Consider the following 19,269-nt stretch of genomic DNA (forward strand, 5'->3'; position numbering starts at 1 on the left):
TGAGCTGGACCCGGTGATGCCACAACCACAGGGCACCCTTCTCTCCCCAGCCCCCCCCCCCCCCCCGACCATGCTGGCTTCCAGACGCTGCATGCGAGACCAGCCGTGCCTTGGAGTCATACACACAGGCTACTGTGAAACTATGGGGAAAAAGCTGGTGATGCAAAGCACACACAAACAAAGCAGCAGCTGGAAGTTACAGAAAAGTGCCAGGGGGTGGGGACGAGGGGCATGAAGTATAAAACCTAATCTTACAGGTCTGCTAAGATGGCCTTGCACAGAAAACCCCAAATTTGTAGGATGTGAGGGTTGGAGGCTCTTGGGGACCTATTATTTTATTATAACAATAGCAACATCTGCCTTCCACCAAGTTCTAAGGGCTCAACCTAGAAAGCACTAACTGAGCCCACCCCCATGGTGAGTCCCCGGAACAACAAAAGGTGGCAGATACCCTCCCCCCCCCACCACCTGGGGGAGCAGGTAAAGGCAGCCAAAGCCCCACAAGACTCGTGACAACTTTAGGGATGACAATAGAGGCAGGAATACTAATGACGTTACAAATGATAGAAATAAAAATGGATATAAATGAATAAAATATGCAAAACCCACTTGGGAATCTCTCCCTGTCCTCAAGTACCATGAACGCATTCTTCCACCGTTTCACAACTGCTCCCTTGTTACTGTCAGAAGAATTTTTAAACAGAAGGCAAAGATCCACATCTTGGGGGAGGGGAGAAAAAGGATTCCTAGCAGAGTTTTAGAAATATATAAAATATGAGGAGGCTGGCGGGTTCAAACAACAGCTGAGCTTTTTCCCTTCCTGGAAGAGGTCAACAACCACGAGGGCTACAGTGAGTTTTATTAGTTTGGACCCAGGTAGAAAACAAACCTATCATTTAATTAAGGGCTGTTGTTGGCTTTCTTGCTACAGAAACAAGCCAATGCCTTGTCCTGTAGAAGACATAAATGCACTCTTACATATATGCTTCCAGTTGCTTCCTCAGCAGAAAGAATGGGCAACCTCAAGTCCTCTTGTCCCCTGCGCTTGGGTGCTCTGGAGGCCTCCAGCACTCCCTGCTTAGCAATGCTGACCCAGGTGGAACAGAGGGATGCTCGCTGGATGTGGCCCGATTTTGTCCCAGAAAGACTGCTGGCACGCTGCCTGCGTTACTGGTGTGTGTGAAAGGCTGGGTTTTATAAATAGACTTCAAAGCGAATTTCCCCCTCTCAATGGATCCAAGGGAAATGCCGGCCTGTATCTTTTCATGCTGCTGGCTAACGTAGGAAGCAAAGGCACACAGGCTGATGGAGGCAAGGCTAGTATTTTCAGGACTCTCAACCTGTCCTACCAGTTTTCTCTTCCTGTTTCCATGATAAAGCTCACATTCTAAGAATAGCTAGCTATGCTGTTCTCTTAAACACACATAACACAGAGCAAACCCCAAACCAACTCCAAACAGATTCCAAGCTGAAAACTGCCTTTACGCTTCCCTCCATCTTATATCAAAATAAACAGGCAGGTTTGGAGTCCGCCTTCCTCTGCACAGGCCTTTGTCTAGAAGGCGTGACGCAGCTGTGCCAGCACATCTGAGATGAGTGAGGAAGGGTAGTCACTGGTGGAATTTCCAGTTGTTACCCTAAGGATTTTCCACAGCAGCAGCAGTAGCAACAAAATATTGGTTTGACACACTCAAATGTTAAATGAGTCCATGAGTCAACAGCGAGGATCCCGGTGGAAAGGGGCAACTGGAAATTCAAACTGGGTTTCATTCAGCAACGATGCAGGCAATAAATAAAGCTGGTGCTGTTTAAAATAAAACCTGCCCAGCTGTAATTACACTGCACTTGTGGCGTGAAGGATGGTGAAAAGGTTAGGAGCCCTGACTGCTAAGCTAGTTCAAATGACTCCAATCGCAGCTTATGCTGGCAAGCCACAGTGGCTCCATACGCTAATCCATCTCCTCCGACATTCACCCTATTTCTGGAGCTCCCATTTCGGGCAGAGGGCTAGAGAGCCAACAGTACAACACCAGCAGGACCGCCGCAGGCTTTGAGTCCCCGGGGGGCTGGGGCAGGGAAGGAGCTAAAATCCAATCTTTATTACTGTATTTTCCAAAGGGCTGTCTAACTTTCTGCCTAACCCTGCCCACCATCCTGTAAATATGATCTTCAGGTGAAAAGGCGCATCCAACAAAGCGATGCGTTAGTATATGCCTTAGGAGTAGTTATGAGTTTACTAAATGAGTGTTGCCGGATCTCAATGATAAATTCCCCCTTACTTCAGAAGAGGAAGAACTCTTAGAGTGGTTCTCAATAATAAGTGAGGCCATGGGGGGCATTTTTGGTTATCCCTATGGTGGTGAGGGGCTGGGGAGGAATGGTGGCCGTCAGCCTTCAGTGGCAGGAGCCAAGGATGCTAGATGCCCTGCGATAAAAGGCATGGCCTTGCCCCAAATACAGAGAATGTCATCGTGGAGACATGTTGTAGCACCATCCACTGGATTTCAGAGGGTGAGCCCGTTAGGGACTAAAGGAACACACAAGTCCAGGCCATGTTGGTCCAGGCCTCTTTCTTACACAATACTACCGTTCTGTCAACTGTGCACGCTTGGTATCTTCACTAGAAATGGGAGTCCAAAGCATGTGTTCACTGCTAGCCCAAGACCAAATGGCTGGGCCAGGGACAATTGCCCGGACTCAACCAGCTTTCACACACCGTCAGTTCTGAGCAAGCAGCACAGATGACAGAAGGGCAGAGTTAAGCTCTGTACCCAGAGAATCAGACAGGGATACAAGCGACAGGAAGAGCAAACCTCCCATAGCATCAGAAATAGAAACAAGAATACCGAGTTTGGTTTGGTCATAAGTCTAGAGATCACACAGCAGAAACATACCACTGGCTTCTAAAAGAGAACTGCACGCTCTGCTAAGACAGACACCACTAATTTAGCTGGAGGAATGAAGAACTGACCCAGACATGGAGAGAGATGCGTATGCACCTCTGACTACTCTCATCGTGCTCACTAATACAACACAGATCCTTTCTCCTATAGGATTCAGCGCCACATGGAGGAGCAACACGATCAGAAAAATCAGTTTTGACAAAATGTTCACACACAAAAAAGCTATTAAATGTACAACCAAAGTCCTCAGTACATCTCTCCACCCATAATTAAAGGAATGAGACAGAGCACAGGAGTGTAAAACACGAATCTGACGTGAACAGTGAAGATGACAAGGACAAATCAAAGATGATAATGTCAATAGAAATGCAAAAAGAAACTGATGAGGAGAAATGATTAAAAAAATATTAGGACCCCCTAACAAAGTTACAGCATCATGGAAAATGAAGCAGGGACATCGAATTCCTGGCCCTGGGGAGCCACTACACCTTTCTTCCCAATATGGTAAACTGTCAGGACTACAACTTTCCAGGGGTCCTACGAAGAAAAGGAACCCAGCCTGGCACCAAGCCCAGAGGTAGCCACGAGCCTGCGCCCAGAAGCCACCCTCCCCCCACCGGCCCAGATGTGCAGAGTCCAGATGTAGGCCGAGGAGGTCCCCTGGGGCCATGCTTCGGCTCAGTGAAATTCCTCTCCGAGAACTAGGAAATCCAGGAAGCAATGCCAGACCTCATGATGAAAATGGAACCAAATAAAAGCACAGCCTTACCCACGTTGTAGTCTTTGTGTTATGGTCAATGAAGAAGGGCCGGCCGTTGGGCGCTATCCTCATTTCCCAGCCGGGCGGCAGGAAGCTCTGTGTGACTTTGTGTTGTGGTTTGGGGGAGTTGTAAGGTGATGGCTGTGGGGACTGTGGATTGGAAAGGGTATCTTTCACAGCCCGACGTATGGGCGAATCCTTGGCACCCTAAGGAATAATAACGAGCATTAGAACTCTTACCAGCTGCTATTCCGGGGGGAGGGTCAAAATGTACCTGGGTACACAGGGACACTGCTCTCTGAAGAGGTACAAGGGAGAAGCTCTAAAACCCGTTTCTGTCATTCATCTACTTTTCAACCCATCTAACTTTAAAGTTTTCTGGTTGGTTAAACACATGACAATATTAAGTACTTATACCCAAGGTCCGTGGACAGCTATTCAGTGCACACCCCAAGTATTGTTCTGTATTGAACGTTACGGATGGAAATTTTACAGAGGGTGGAGAAACACATGCCCCTGCTCTTAATGAGCTCACAGTCTAATGAAGAAGGGGTTGGCAATTTTTAGAGCACAGAAAGCAAAACCCGTACCAACAGAGACAGCCGTCCGGACCAGCAGGTTGCTACCCCCCGGCACTCCCATCCCGGTTTGGAACAGACCCCATCGGCTCCCAGCCAGCAGCATCGCAGACCCAGGGAACGGGCCCGCAGCTAGGTCTGAGACACCGTCAAGCTCAGAACTTCACACACTTGCTCTCTGGCTTCTCTAACTCTGACGTTTGTGATGCGAAGGGATGGCAACAACACCACACAAACAGAAGGCACCCGCAGATGCCCCGCAATGGCTTCGAGATGTGCGTGTGCATCAGAAACACATATGCCCGCACGGTGACAGGCCCTACCGTCGAAAGGAAAAGAAAAATGATCAAAGCGACAGCTATGTTTGGAAACGCAACGTAAGCATTGGTATCGGCAAGAGTTCGTATGCAAGTCAAGAGCGAAACACAAGGAGAGATGGAGAGTGTCCGGCAGAGGGGCGCCCCCTTCGGGCACAAGGAGCCGCGGGGGCAGCCGAATGAGAATGGGGATCAGAGGGGGGCAGTCCACGGGTGCGAGCCGGGCGGCACAGAGAAGCATGAAGGAAGGCTGCACGACAACACCACGACCCATCAGAGAGAGAGGGGAGGGGGGGACAGGGGGCTGCAACCACTCAAACCCAAGTAAGATGAGCAAGGAGATGAGAAGTCCCGGGAGGGGGTGAGCCGGTGAGCCGATGAGGCCTTCTCACCTCCAGTGGGGCAGATAAGGTTACGGTCGGCGAGCTGAGGCTACGGGGCCGGCGGATCTGAGGCTCGATTAGGTGGTTGTTACTGTTTGTGGCGGATCCGGACGCACCGTCTTCGGCGAGCTATTTCGGAGGCAAAAACAAGTTAGCTTGGCAGGAGGAGGACTCCTGTGCGAGTGATGAGGAGCGTGGACCCAAACAACGTAAGCCAGCAATAATAAGAGGGCTGGCCTATTTCAAGCGTGGAGGAAAATGATTAAACATAATAATGGGGGCAACGATCGAGAAGTACAGTCAAAGGAAATAGAAATGAATCACTAGCCCAGCGTAAACGCCAGCCTCAGAAATCAAGGGAGAGAAGCTCCACCCTGGGACGGGCTCCCTAAACCGTGTCTAGGGGTGGACTGGCTTGAGGACCGAATTCTTCCTCCGGCAAATACTAGGCTTAGAGTTCCCATCTTCTCTGTGAGAAACATGATCTTAAACACGGGTTCTTTCAGAACAATACATTCACCTCGGGAGCACCGAGCTCACATACGTTTGGGCTTCTACAGCCTGTGATTTTAGGTTGTAGGACGATCTGCGTACCTGCATGATAGGTCGAGTCCAAGTTGTGGTTCGATTGTTATGATTGACATAGTATGTGCGTCCCTTAGCATCTTTTCTTTCTTCCCAGCCTGAAGGTAGGCCCGGCGTGGTGTGTGCATAGGCCACTGATGGCTGTTTGTGTAAGAAATCATTATTATTTAATATCCTGCATTTTCTTTTTGATCAGTTTAATAAAAGTAATGTACACGCAGAGAGTTACTAGACCAGGTAACTTAATTTTACTTGTACCAAAAACATTAGCGTCTGGAAAAAAGGCAATTGATTTCCAACGGCTTCCAATCTACTGTGAGATGACCCCCACACAGCCACAAGGTCCAAGATCTTCTAAGTCAGTGGTAAAACCCTGAAGTCTTAAACATAAAGGGTCGTGGCTAACATGATCCTAAGAGAAACGTACAATCTGTTTCAGTTACTAGATTTTGCTGTCAAGCCACAGAGAGTTTCAAGGTATTTTAAACTGTCCAATGTCACCAAGAGAGGGATGCTTTGAATAGTTTTTTCCTCAATAGAGTTGCCACAGAGATGCTCTCCTAACTCCCAGTCTTCCTCAGCTTAGAGCCCTTCCACTACAGCTTTCAGGGAGGAAAAAAAAAATACAGTCTCCTCTCTAGGACGGCTGTATTCGCGCCAGGGCACACGGTCATGAGGACCGACCAGGACAGCTCAGCGGCCCCAGTCGGGAAGCCACTGGGCAACGTGAGGTCAGAATTCCAGAAGAACACGCAGTTCGTGGGTTTGAGACATGTTCAGTATAGGGCGACTGGATCTGCAAAGTCCAAATTAGATTGCAGAAGGATTCCTGGGACACTTTTGCTTGTAGGGGGCAGTCTGAGAAATGCGGTCTGGGTGGAGAAACACTGGACCAGCAAGCGTGTTTCAGTGACTCAGAAGACAAGGAGACGGACGTCTGAGGTCCGTGCTGTCCCGAGAAGTGCTGGGCATGTGGACGCTGCATATAAGATCTGTAACTGAGAAAAGGGCGCTACCCCTACCCTCAGGGCGGGGACTCAGAATTACAAGCCAACTATGGCCACCAAGGCTCCTGGGAGAATGTAAAAGCAGCGAGAGGCCACACCTCAGGAATAATCTCTTACACGAGGTGACAAAAGGAAGCCACTTCTTTTGGGGCAACAGGCTTCCCTAATTAGGATCTTGTGAGCCTCCAGGTGGTTGACCAGGTGGATGTCAGGGCGAGGATGTCAATCTCTGAGCCCAACTCCTCTGTGTGCGCCCTGTCTTTGACAGTCACCACCAAGACTGTGCTGGGGCAAGGAGGCCACAGAGCGCCCCCTGGTCTCCTGCAGGATCGAGAACTAGAAAAAGCACGCTTAACCATCCTGCCATGTAATTTGGGGACTTCAGTTAATGAGGCTCAATACTCTACCCCATAAGCTAGATAGCACGTTCCAGAGAGAAACTGAGCCACGGAGCAGCTGCCTCAACGGTTATTTCTAACACATTCACCATGCCCTGCAAGACTATTTGTAAGAGGACTTTCTGCTAAAACGACAGTAACTATTTTCTTGATGGTTTTCCAGATTAAGTCCCGAAGGCCCTGAAATGGGAATTCCAAGACTGAGAGACCCTATGGGTTCTGGATCTAGGTGTGAGGCCACTACAGGAGCGGAACGGACCTGGACATGCAGGCCTGATCCTTCCGTGAGTGAAGACAGATGAACTCGTCCATAGCCTCAAGCTCTTACCGCCTCCTTCCCTGGCTGAAGCACTAATCCCAAAGAGCTCTTTCTAGGCTACTTTTCATCCAGGCACTACAAAAACTGGACTCTGCTGAACTAAGTCAGAACCCACACTGTAACCTAAGCGGTCAGTTTGCATTTTTGGCAAAGCATGAGCTATCAATCCTTGACCTACTATTGCTTATCTGATAACTAAAACTGCTTGGGCTCAGTGGAATGCTCGCTACATGGAATCTGTTGGTTTTCCTCCTCCCGGTTGAGTTAGGTTTTGGGAGTGGAAATCAGATATGTGCTCGGAGAGCTCTGTTCTGGAAACCATCAGGATAAGGTTAAAGTGACAAAATCCCTGGAAAGGATGTTGATGGGGAGACATCGTAAACTAAAAGAACTTGATGTGCATGGTTCATCTCAGAATCAGATTCAAAAGCTGCAGACCCTCCAGTACCAGGTTCCTCTCACAGCTCCAGTTAATAGGACTAATCAGTTTCTGGGAACCAAGAGTATAGAGGAGAATATGGATTTTGATTAATACGCTCATTATGCCTTCTATTGAGAATTGAATTGGCAACCTACAATCTAGTTCCATTTACGGGATATGGTGTTATTAAAATATTTCTTTATAGATTTCTAAGTGACCATGGATAACAACTTGTGCCAACAACTGCATTTGTGACTCTAACACTGTTCTCCACACACAGCAGGGGAAGAGGCAGGACTCAGCTTCTCCCGGTAGATTGTGCAAGAGATCCAGCCCTAGAGCCGAAATCAGATTTCTCCTGCTATGTGTGTGTGTATTCACGTGTGCATTCCATACGACCTCAAGAGGTAAGTTAATTAATCAAGAGACAAACTGCTAGGCAGCTCAATTTAACAATTTCCCAGCTTTTCATCTAAATATACTATCGTGCTCTGCACTGCCAAATAGCCAGTTAACTACAGCTTCCTAGTGGTTCCATTTATTTCATTAAGATGGATAAATCAATTATGTGCAAACTGTAAAAGTTTCAATATGCTTTTAAAGATGACAATCAGTTTGGTACCATTACAGATTCTCCAAGATTCGTTCAAACCCTACTATACCATTAATTCTGTATTTTTAGGTATATAACAGCAAAGTCCAGAAGGATTGTACTCTCTCTCTCCTTTTATCTCAGAGACAGCTTCTGCTTAGCCAGCTGGAAAGTGACACCACTTTTCAAATACAAAGTATTATTTGTGTGTATACAACCAGTATGTATTCCTAAACCAAAGGGTCATGGTTCCACAGATGACAATCAGGGGTTGTTCATTAATGCTACAAGAATAAAAGCACTACCATGGAAAGAGATGTACACCAGGATGGTTAACGCAACATGGTGTGTAGTGCCCAGGGGGTGGGGGTGGAGCTGAATGTTCATTGATGGGGGATAATTATAGAAATTGAGGTGCATTCCCATCACCGAGTATTACGTAATTATTAACAGGTCCCAGGGGAAGGACCACAAGTGAAAAACACTAGGTTGCTAGGTGATGTGTATATGAGATCCCAGTTTTGGTGTGTCCACACCATGCATGTTTGTGGAAGCACAGGCGTTGGAGTGAGAGGCTACGTTCCAGGGTGGCCCCAGGACAAGAGACGGTACACATCAGTATGGGGCTGACACGCAGGGGTGGGGCAGGGGCAGGGGCAGGAGAGGGTATAAAAGAGGGGGAAAATATGATAAGAGATGGAACTGGAAAACATACTTTCAAAATTGTCTGGTTTCTGATGTAGCCATTGGATAAATTGGCTTACTGCAGCAGAAAGATCCCCAGGTACATGGGAAGCATGAGAATAGGTAAAAGCGTTTAGGAATGACTACTATCTGGTCTTTAAGAACCAACAAAACCAAACTCATGTTTTTAATTCATCGTTGGGCGAGGGGGAGGGCACAGGCAGGCAGAACACAGCAGTGGTAGGGCCACAGGACCTCATTTGGATGGGTCACGCTGTCCTGCCAAATACCTCTCACCATGGAGCCCAGTGCTCTCATAATTCAGTTTACCCTGTCACTTAATATCCCTCAGCTATCACAACGCTCCAATGTGGACAAGATTCCCGGGTTCCAATAAAATGCAAAAATGGATGGTAGAGAATGCTCATTAGCCCTGAATTCTATTAAAATTATTTAATGAAATGATCTTGTCTACCTTGCAGCTCTACTTCTGGTAGAATTTACTAGCACACAGTAGGAAATATGCCAATTCATTTAGAATTTCTTTAATTCTACTGGAGGCTGAGGCCTGGCCACCCCAACACAGGATTTTCACATAAATCACTATCGTTCAATACCTTACAATGGGCTCATTTTGGCACACTGCCAATTTGATTTTCCTGTGCACAATGCTGAGCATTAAATTCTAACAATATGACTAAATTATTCCTTTAAGTCCACATCCTGCATAAAAATCAGCAATTGCATGTGTATTTAAAGGTATTCTCAAGTAATAAGCAGTTATAACAAACCTAACAATGGTGACACAATAAGGAAAATTCTTCAAAGAGCGACAGCAGCTCGATGCATAAACTCAAAAGCTAACATGTCTTTAGGGGTCAAGCAAAAACCAGGCAATTAGAGTACATAGTCCTATTCAAGTTACCCAAAACCATGAATACTAAAAATTATTTAAAACAATGAGTAAGAATAACAGATACTTGGCTCAGAAAAACTTATTTTTTTTTCCCAGACCGTTTAAACTTAATTATATTCCCTCCTTTCTCTCCCCAAATTATATGAACACTTGTTCATTCCTGTGGATAGAGACCCTTGTGGCAGAGCAGGGTCACTGGTTCATGCTCATGATACAGAAAATCTAACCCAGCATGTAAAATCTGGTACAGGAAACAGACAAGAGATTTGGGCCGTGTGCACCGCTGGGAATCCATGTGCACAACTGAGTGTAGTTTCTGTGTGGCTTCCCTCTTCTCCTCCAAATTATTTTATCCAAGCATTCTAACAAATAATAAAAGCTTAACAGCAGTATAAACATTAAAGGTAGAAATATATTCTAGTATATGTGCTGCTGAACCAAGTGTGGCAGAAATATTTTTTTAAAGTAGGCTCCATGCCCAGTGTGGAGCCCAACGCAGGGCTTAAGCTCCTAACCCTGAGATCAAGACGTGAGCTGAGATGAAGAGTCGGATGCTTAACTGATTGAGCCACCCAGGTGCCCCAGAAGTAGATTTTAAATGGTCAAATTAAATGCTCTTTATTGAAGTTTGACAGTATTCTTAATAAAACTATATAGGACGAAAACCTGTTATTGTACCCACTCCCTTTGAATGATGTGAAAGTGAGAGCTTTACACTAAGCAACGTGTACAGCTCTACAGCATAAGGAAGCTGATCTTAACCAAAAAAGTAAAAAGGTTACATTCACTATTTTGCAAAATGTTAAAACCAACCCAGTTTTGCTATTAATGTCTGATTAGGGTTATCATTACCGTTGGCTCCTCACCACCCGTGACGGTGGATGACCGCGCTCTCCTAGTTGGGACACTCGGCTGTTGAATGACAATGGACATCAGTGAAATGCACTTAAGGACATCACCCATTGCTTATTGAATCAGGAATAGCTGCTGCAACAGCCAGTAAGGCAGGGGCCATGAATCAGAATCCCTGAAATCCACCCTGTCCAGATAAAGCTGAGCAACCACTCACTGATGACCAGAAGAAAAAGAGGGACACAATTGCCCTCCGACCCAGAGAGGGCTCAGGTTGTAGCCGTGATTCGAGAAAACACATGAACTGCAATCTCAGTCATGTGAGAAGTCTTATTTGAAAAAAAATTGGAAACCACTATGGTTTTGCTCCTACTGTTAAATAATTAAGCAGATTCTTAAATCTGCCAAACTCATAACTTAAGAGGCCACTGGTGATCAGTGAGTTTGCAGCTTTATAGGGTACAAGGAAAGAGGGAGGAAAATCAATTTTCAGGAAAGTGAGCTCTTTGGCAGATAAAATTGACACCGATTTTGAAAAGGAGGGAAAGTGCCATTAATTCGTCAAGAAAACAAATCACAGAATCATCAGGTTGGGGAGGATCCCCTCCTCAGGCTATCACAGCTGATCACTCTGGTTTTTGGGGAGGCCTGTACTAAAGCTATCCCAGAAAGGATGCTCTTGTCAAAAGCTCCTGAACAACCAGCCCATTCTGTGCGCGCCACAACTCAATCTACCATGTTGATTTCTCAGTTTACCAGCATACTCATGAATTCGTTCTGTTACCATAAAAGACTAAAATGCAGGCAACAATATGCTTTGAAGTAAAAATGTACACCATAAGGAAGATACCATGATTGCAAAACTCTAAGTATAATCTTTTTTTCCCTTTAATTTCATACATGATGAAGTATTAGTACCCTCAAAATGATCAAGGATTTGTACTAATAAAAAAAATTGGCCAAGGTCAACAACAAATTGAACATGCTAAAAACCACAAAATATTTTCTCCTCCAAAGGAAGTAAATTCACAAAAAATGTTTACTGCGTACACCAAACCTCTCCCAAGGCAGTCCTGGTCTGCCTTCCAATGCGAATATTCAGTCTTATTTTTGCCCTAGATTGTCAAACACTCCTTACTCTTCCATATTTGCTGCTGGTTATGAACGTTATGGGAGGGTGGGAACAAATTATAGTCAATTCTTTCGTCAGTAGAGCTGCCTTTACAGAGAAGGTACAGGCACTTGTGAGTTAAGAGTTGAGGTCATTAGTGATGGGGAAAAACCCACTCCCTGCAAACCCAGAAGAGTTATTCCTGTTTAGAGGGGGTCAACATGTTCTTAAGATGCAGCTCACTGGAGCACAGCATTAGTGGCTAAATGAAGTTTTAAAAAAGTAAAAGAATTCTTAAAAGCATGCTTTTAGTTAAGTAGCTTAGGTCAGGTGAGCACATCAGAATTTGGTATTAATTTGAGTGGAAAAGCAAAGCAATGAAGTTTACAGCATGTCAGAGACACTATGGTGGTAACTCTTTGTATTGGAAATCCACTGTCCGTGAGCAATTTGCTAGGAAATCCTAAGGTCCCATTTAGACAGAGAATGGATTTGCACAGGAAAAACTCTTCTTTGGCAGCCCAGATGATTTCAAATAGAAGCCACAAGAGCCAACCGAAGGCTGGCAGGGGGCGTGGGTTACCGGTGGTAGATGAGCCTGCTCGGCGACCCCGTCGGTGACACTGCAGGACCGCAGCCTTGAGGAGGGCTCTCTTTGCTGAAGGGAGGAAAGGACATGGAACATTGTGAAAACCTAGGCATAGAAGCAAGGTTCACTGGCTTAATACGTCACTCAAGCCTACTGGGTGCACTTTGGTATCAAAAGGTAAGTACACGAGACACCAGCTTTTCTGAACCAGGAGAGTTATCCTTCAAGTAGTCGAGTCATCTTGTATTTTTCAAGAGTTTCAGGCAGATTGAGATTCTGATGGGTCCTTAGTAAGAAGTAACAGCAAAACAAGGCCAAAAAAACAAAGGGGACTGAAGAGGCCCATGGAACGCTCAAGTATTGCTTTAAAAATGGAACCAGGGGTTCCTGGGTGGCTCAGTGGTTGAGCATCTGCCTTTGGCTCAGGGCATGATCCCTGGGTCCTGGGATCCAGTTCTGGGTTGTGCTCCCCATGGGAAGCTTGCTTCTCCCTCTGCCTATGTCTCTACCTGTCTGGGTTTCTCATGAAGAAATAAATAGAATCTTTAAAAAAAAAAAAAAAAAAAAAAGGAACTAGGAAGCTAGCAGTCTTGTATTTTGCTGTGGGATGCACCGGCGGGGGTAAATAGAGGAAAAAATACTAATATGGTTATTAGACATTGAGTATTACTATTGACAAAAGGTCAGTTGGAGTCTAAGTCCAGAGAACTCACATATAGACTTGTGCTACTTCTGAAGGGTATTTATGTTTTAGCTTCTCAATGGAGCTGATGTTGTGCTGAACAGGAATAAAAGATTAAAATAGTGACACTAATCTAAAACATCGAGTGTGTGATGTGTATGTTCCTCTGATTTGTTTGTATTAATATCTATTGTTAGAAAAACCGCCTCACAGATCCGATCAGAGAACAGCAGGAGGTCACACACACAAAGGCCAAGTGTCTAATCAGCAACAGGTTCATTCACGGGAGAAGTATGTACATAGCACTTACTCATTTTTAGTATTTTGGGATGACCAGTAAGATGGGGTAAGGTCAAAGAAAGACTCTCTAACAGTGATGGGGGCCTAACTGTGTCCTTCCACACTGGTTAGGATGAAGGGTTCCTTCTTTAAGTAAAAGTTCAAGCTACTGTCCCTTGAATACAGAGTGACCCTGACAAGCAAAACTGCAGAAGAGTCCCGTATCATTTTTTCCAAGACATTCTTACCTAACAGCTGAGTCAAACTCAACACAATCTTAAAATAATACTGACCCTCCAACTTGGATCTTAAGGGTATTTCATACACCTGGAATAATTAAATGCAGGCAAGTCTTCACACAAATAACTGGAGATGCTAACTTGATGCTAAAGAAAATTATGATTTTTTTTACTTGGTAGATTAGAGGTGGAAAATTGCTATGGCTCCTGCATTACTTACTACCTTTTATAGGCTTTAAATATATGGTTTCATTGCTTCTGTTGTTTCCATAGCAACAGTTTCATCAATTCAAATATCCCACATGTATTTTTTCCCCTGCCCTTTTAGAATTAAATTTTCATCTCCGTGATATTTCTCTTTCTGAAAAACCCTTACAGAATTATAATATAAACTCAAATTAATTGAGTACTCACTGCAGCTCACACAATATGGGCCAATGGAGTCTTTAAATAAAAACACTAACAATTTTGTGAACATTTACTTGCTTTTACATTTGATGTGGTCCTCCCATCCACTTATATTTGATTTGGTTCTAATAATGACTATTTTGCTAGGATGCCGTTTTCAGTGGAATGACTGTTATTTACTATAACACATTTTTAAAGTTCAACTTTTCGAGAAACATTCAGTTGTTCTCAACTTTACATACAAGCGGGTGTTTTTCTATGGATTTTTCTGCACATTTTGTGTTGTCAAACATGGAGGTCTTCATACTGGTTTTGCTGCTTCTCAATGGGGGGGTGGCCCCATCCAAAGTTTCTAGAAAGAGGTTCCCTGATGGTTGAGAACCCAAGTTCAATTGCTACCCTGAGGTCTGTGCCACAACTTCCTAATCTTTCTTGAGGACTTGTACTCTGGGCCTAAGGGGAGGTATTCCATCTCCCATTCTAACTTTGTCTTGGATGGGTCCCTTCCACATCATGCCTTCAGCTGTGAAATGAGGATGGTAAAGTGTGCAGAGAGTACAAATTAAGAGGCCCAATGTCTCTTAGGTCTCAGCATGAAATATCACCTTTGTGATGAAGGTATGATTTATGAGTGTTTGACTAGGAAAAGAAATTCAGGGTTAAAGCTGATAATAATAGAAGTCGTGGACTCTTATTAGCTTGAGTGTTTTACAAATCAAGAAAGATCCTCACCTGCTTGGACTAATTTTGGTATTGTCCTCCTAGAAAAGGAGGAACTTAGGGAACCTGTCAGAGTTCTCTGGGAGCTGGAGAACCTTGGTCTTTATTTGCATGTAAGATTCTCTTAAAGCAATAAGAAGTGATTAAGTATTTGCTCAACTTCTCATTCAAACGACTATTACTTACCATCAAAGAACCAAATTGCTCCCCATTTGAGTCTGGAGTGATCTGAAGCCTTCTGCTCAGTTCCTCAGACAGCTCCTGAGGGCTGGTCCGAGATACTGGAGAGGATGGTGGTGGGGGCAGCGCCAGACTGAGGGGGTCTCCCGTGATGTTCACTTCTTCGGAGATGGTCTCCCAAGGCTATCACAAGGAATGAGACTTTGGGGTAAATGGCAGGAACGAGCGATCCTCTCGTCACCTTGCCAACAACAATAACCATTATAATAACTAGAATTAACATTTACTGAGCACTTAGGCACATAATCTTCTCCACAACCATGAGGAAGATGTGTACCCTAATTCACAGAAGAACTGTATCCTAATTCACAGATGAGGAAACTGAGGCACAGAGAGTAACCTGCCAGAGAGAAGAGAGCTAGGAAGTGGCAGGGCCAGGAACAGATCTAAGGAAACCTGGTTCTAAGGGCTGTATACTCTTAACCATTTTATTTATTTATTTCTATTATTTCTTTATTTGAGAGAGAGAGAGAGACAGAGAGAGAGAGCGCGCGCGCACGAGAGCACGCACACGTGCACGAGCGGCGGGGAGCTACAGAGGGAGAGGGAGAAGCAGGCTCCCCACTGAGCAGGGAGCGTGATGTAGGGCTGGATCCCAGGACCATGAGCCGAAGGCAGATGCTTCACTGACTGAGCCCCCCAGGCGTCCTCTTAACCACTCTATCATACCACCTCTCTGAGCAGTGACCCACTTCTAGCGCTAGCTACCCCACATATGGGTTAAAATGTTCTCAGGGATTCACTCCCGATTTTCATGAGTTTCTTTTACTCTAACTGCTGAGGAGTCCATGAAAACAGCGGAGATGCTATAAACTGCAATTAAACAGTGCTATTAAGTAACTTTCAGTGAATTTATTATCATTAATTTTGCTTTTCCAATTTTGAACACTGGAACATCTTATGAATGATCTTCTTCAGAACACGTGGCCTAAAAAGGATGGATTTCTAGTAAGCAGACAGAGTTAAGGCTGCACGCAAGTTATGGTAATTGCTAATTTGTCGTTCAATTCATAATATCCCCACAGTAATTTACCGTAAACATTTAAGGGGAAAAATACTAAACCACTCTAAATTCATCCAAATTTCAATTTTCTTGCTAACAAATCTCTTTTTTTGATATAAAAACCACTCAATAAAAGTACGTGGTACCCACACAAGTTACAGGGCTCATTCAATTGCTGACATACGACAACCACGTTGCCTACCTACAGTACAGGTAGGCTCTGGGGGGAAAAGTAAATTAGAAAGTGAAAACATCTGAAGATTTTCAGCACTACAAATAAGGTCATTTCCCTTTGGTAATGAGCAGATACAGGTATTCATCAAACATGACTTTCATAAGCACATCCTGAATCAATTAACACCCTGATGGTCACCAATCAGCTGTAGGACCAGGCCTTGGAGTCAGAGGGGGGCTGCCGAGGGGTGTGTGGGGACCGCTTACCTCTGGGCCGTCTCCACCCTCGCCAGGCTCGGGCTCCAGGTCCTCGCTGATGTGCCTGCGTGAGCGGAAGCGCCGGTGCGCGGCCTCCTGGTTGATCTGCCTGATGTTGCTGTCGGACTCGGAGGACACATCCCTGGGAGCAGGGGGCGAGGGGAAGGGAGACAGGAGGGCCGGCGTTGGTCACCGATGCCCTGACAACAATCCGATGCGCTCCAGGGGCCTCACGGCCACTAAAACATCAGTGTTGTCACGTCCAACCCGGACAGACAGCGGGAGGAGTCTCCCCCACGACAGCCTGGCTAAAGCACAGTGGGAGGAGGGTTCGGGTCAATCAAACAGATGCAGGGTTTAAATGCATCAGTCACCATGTTCTGAGTATTTATCAAGCACATATTGCAAAAGGTACTTTAAGGAATCACAGCCCTGCAGTCATTTGTTCTAGTGAGAGGCAGGCTTCTCGAAGGACAGGCCGCAGACTTGGGGCCAGCCATCGTGAGCCTTCTGGGCTAGCAATGACAAGCGGCAAACCCTTGGTCATTAACAACTGGCCGAAGCGCAGAAACAGTACAAACTCAAAGTTGGGATGTGGAGAGAAGTGCTCCTCATCCAACATGCGTGATTTTTGGCTGCTGTGGATCTCGCTTTGATGGGATCTCTGAATCATGACACTGCATTTCTCCCTATTAAACCACTTCTTAAAATTCAAACATCAGGTGGTATCATGTCCCAAATCAAGAGGAATTTGAAGAACACTATAACTTCATGTTCTATTTTTCTGTGTCATCTCTCTTGATTCAGGACCTGAAAGCATCAATTCGATCTTGAATACTTTGGTAGTACATTAGAGGCAATCATCCTTTGGGAGAAATACTACTTGCTGGCTTTTAGAGTAGAAATTTGAACGTCAAAACGTTTTTTCAGAGAAAACTCAGACTCTCAAGACGACACCCTAATTTACTTAACGGAAGTGATGTTCCAAGTTAACCTTTCAAAATATTTGAAAACACTGTTTCAGACTAATTTAAATAGTTATTAATCATGGGCCGTCCTTATAGATTCTTCCTACAACACAGCTTTTAAAATATTCTAATAGGCTCTGAAGCTAACTTATACTACATCCCAATAAAAAGCCTGCTGGGCCCCTGTAATAGTGAATAGTTTGAGATAAATAGCACCACACGCAAGTAAATAGTGACTCTTTCATGTCTGTTTCTCAGAGAGTTTAAGTACTTCCAACAAACACCTTTACATTAGAACTGCAGGTAAACATGGTAGTATAAAAGTTAGCTTCCACTTAATCCACATCAGAATGACAATTACTTAATAAAATCTGAATCAGTGAATTTTTACTGTACCCGTGTCCCCAGTACATAAACTTTGGGAATCTAATAAAAACCTTGCCTATTTTCTAGTTATATTGAAGTGTAACTAAACTAGAATAGTACCCTGAAGTACCTTCAGAAAAATGGACAAAACTATGGCTATAGAGAAAATAGCTAAAATCAGAGGACAGGGAAAGGTACTAATACATTTCTGAAACTATCAAAACAAAATAAAAAAAATGACGCTTTGTTGGACAGGTTAGAAAATGTAGTATCACATTTGTGATTTTTGTGTTGTCACAGTGATTTTTATACGACATTCAATTCTTAAACACATAATGATTATAAAGAGTAGTAAGTTATTACGGAACAGAAAAATACTTAGAAAGTGACCAGAATTAATTCTTTATGATATATATAAAATATTTTAATAGTGTCTAAGAAAGCAGAGGAAGTTGACATTATCCTTCCCCTTTTTATTAAGGATGGAAGCATTATTGCTTTCTAATGACAGGCCCTTTAAAAAAAATTTTTGAGAGACAGAGAGAGCGAGTGAGTGCACATGCACAGGCCCACAAGCAGGAGGAGCGGCAGAGGGAGAGGGAGAGAGAATCTCAAGCAAACTCCTTACTGAGTGCAGAGTCCTGTTGTAGGCTCAATCTCATGACTCTGAGATCATGACTTGAGCCGAAATCAAGAGTCAGCCGCTTAACTGACTGAGCCAGGGGCCCTTATTTTAAAATACTTTATGCATATTAAAAAAAATACGTGTATAAAAGTTTCATCAAAATTGTAAATCTTCACTTGAAAGGTCAGTTAATATTCATTCAGTCAACACTAAGTGATTAATGTTTGCATGCTATGTGCCAGGACCTATTACATGCTTGCTCTGTTACAGGGACTTCTGAGAGGTTGAGAAGAAATGGGGTTTTAGTATCACTATGCCTGCATTTTATATCTCTTAGAAGTACATAAAATTCCATTGTTCTGAGAAGGACTTACTTTTTAAAAAGAACATTTAAAATCAATCACGCAAATCTTCCTTATTCCACATGCTCATATAATTAGTAATTGGGTGTGAACCAGAAATCACTAAATAGCATAGAAAAGAGACTTCTGATTTTGACATTCCAACTGTAGGCTCTTAGGGTCTTCAGTGATAAAGTGAAAATGTTCATGAAGAGGAGACCTTTTGCATGTCATTAAGCAATGGAATGAGAGGGTTGATGAAAGTGGAAATTTAAAGAGTCACTAATGGGAAGGTGATCATTTAAAAATATTTCTGAGCTGACAGATTAAAAGAGAAAATGATTTTATTGGGGGCAAGAAAATACTGTAGGAAATGGTTATTTCAATTTTCTTCAGTCATTAATTTCATATATATTTTCTTTATTTGACTTTCATGGGAAATATACAAGTGGACAGAGGCAGGATAAATCCATCAGTTTATCAAGTTCAGTGCCAACTAACATCAATGTATCAGATCACTCACATTCACACACATTAGGGGCTGTAATAAT

At 44.2% G+C, this 19,269-nt stretch overlaps 1 protein-coding gene across 12 annotated transcripts in view; it reads right to left on the reverse strand.

The window, feature by feature from the left end:
- Positions 1–19,269, reverse strand: part of NEDD4L (NEDD4 like E3 ubiquitin protein ligase) — a 338,650-nt gene that overhangs the window by 48,613 nt on the left and 270,768 nt on the right. For 5 of the 12 annotated variants that reach the window (XM_077891724.1, XM_077891816.1, XM_077891744.1 and 2 more), the window contains 7 exons: positions 16,428–16,560; positions 14,930–15,106; positions 12,410–12,484; positions 10,716–10,775; positions 5,536–5,667; positions 4,951–5,070; positions 3,673–3,870 (listed from right to left, as the gene is read on the reverse strand). In XM_077891724.1, coding sequence (XP_077747850.1) covers positions 3,673–3,870; positions 4,951–5,070; positions 5,536–5,667; positions 10,716–10,775; positions 12,410–12,484; positions 14,930–15,106; positions 16,428–16,560 — 895 coding nt within the window. The remainder of the gene's footprint in view (positions 1–3,672; positions 3,871–4,950; positions 5,071–5,535; positions 5,668–10,715; positions 10,776–12,409; positions 12,485–14,929; positions 15,107–16,427; positions 16,561–19,269) is intronic. The other 7 variants (XM_077891752.1, XM_077891735.1, XM_077891773.1 and 4 more) reach the window with 7 other exon arrangements.

Source organism: Canis aureus, chromosome 1 (assembly GCF_053574225.1).
Source record: "Canis aureus isolate CA01 chromosome 1, VMU_Caureus_v.1.0, whole genome shotgun sequence".
In the NCBI taxonomy this organism is placed as follows: Eukaryota; Metazoa; Chordata; class Mammalia; order Carnivora; family Canidae; genus Canis; species Canis aureus.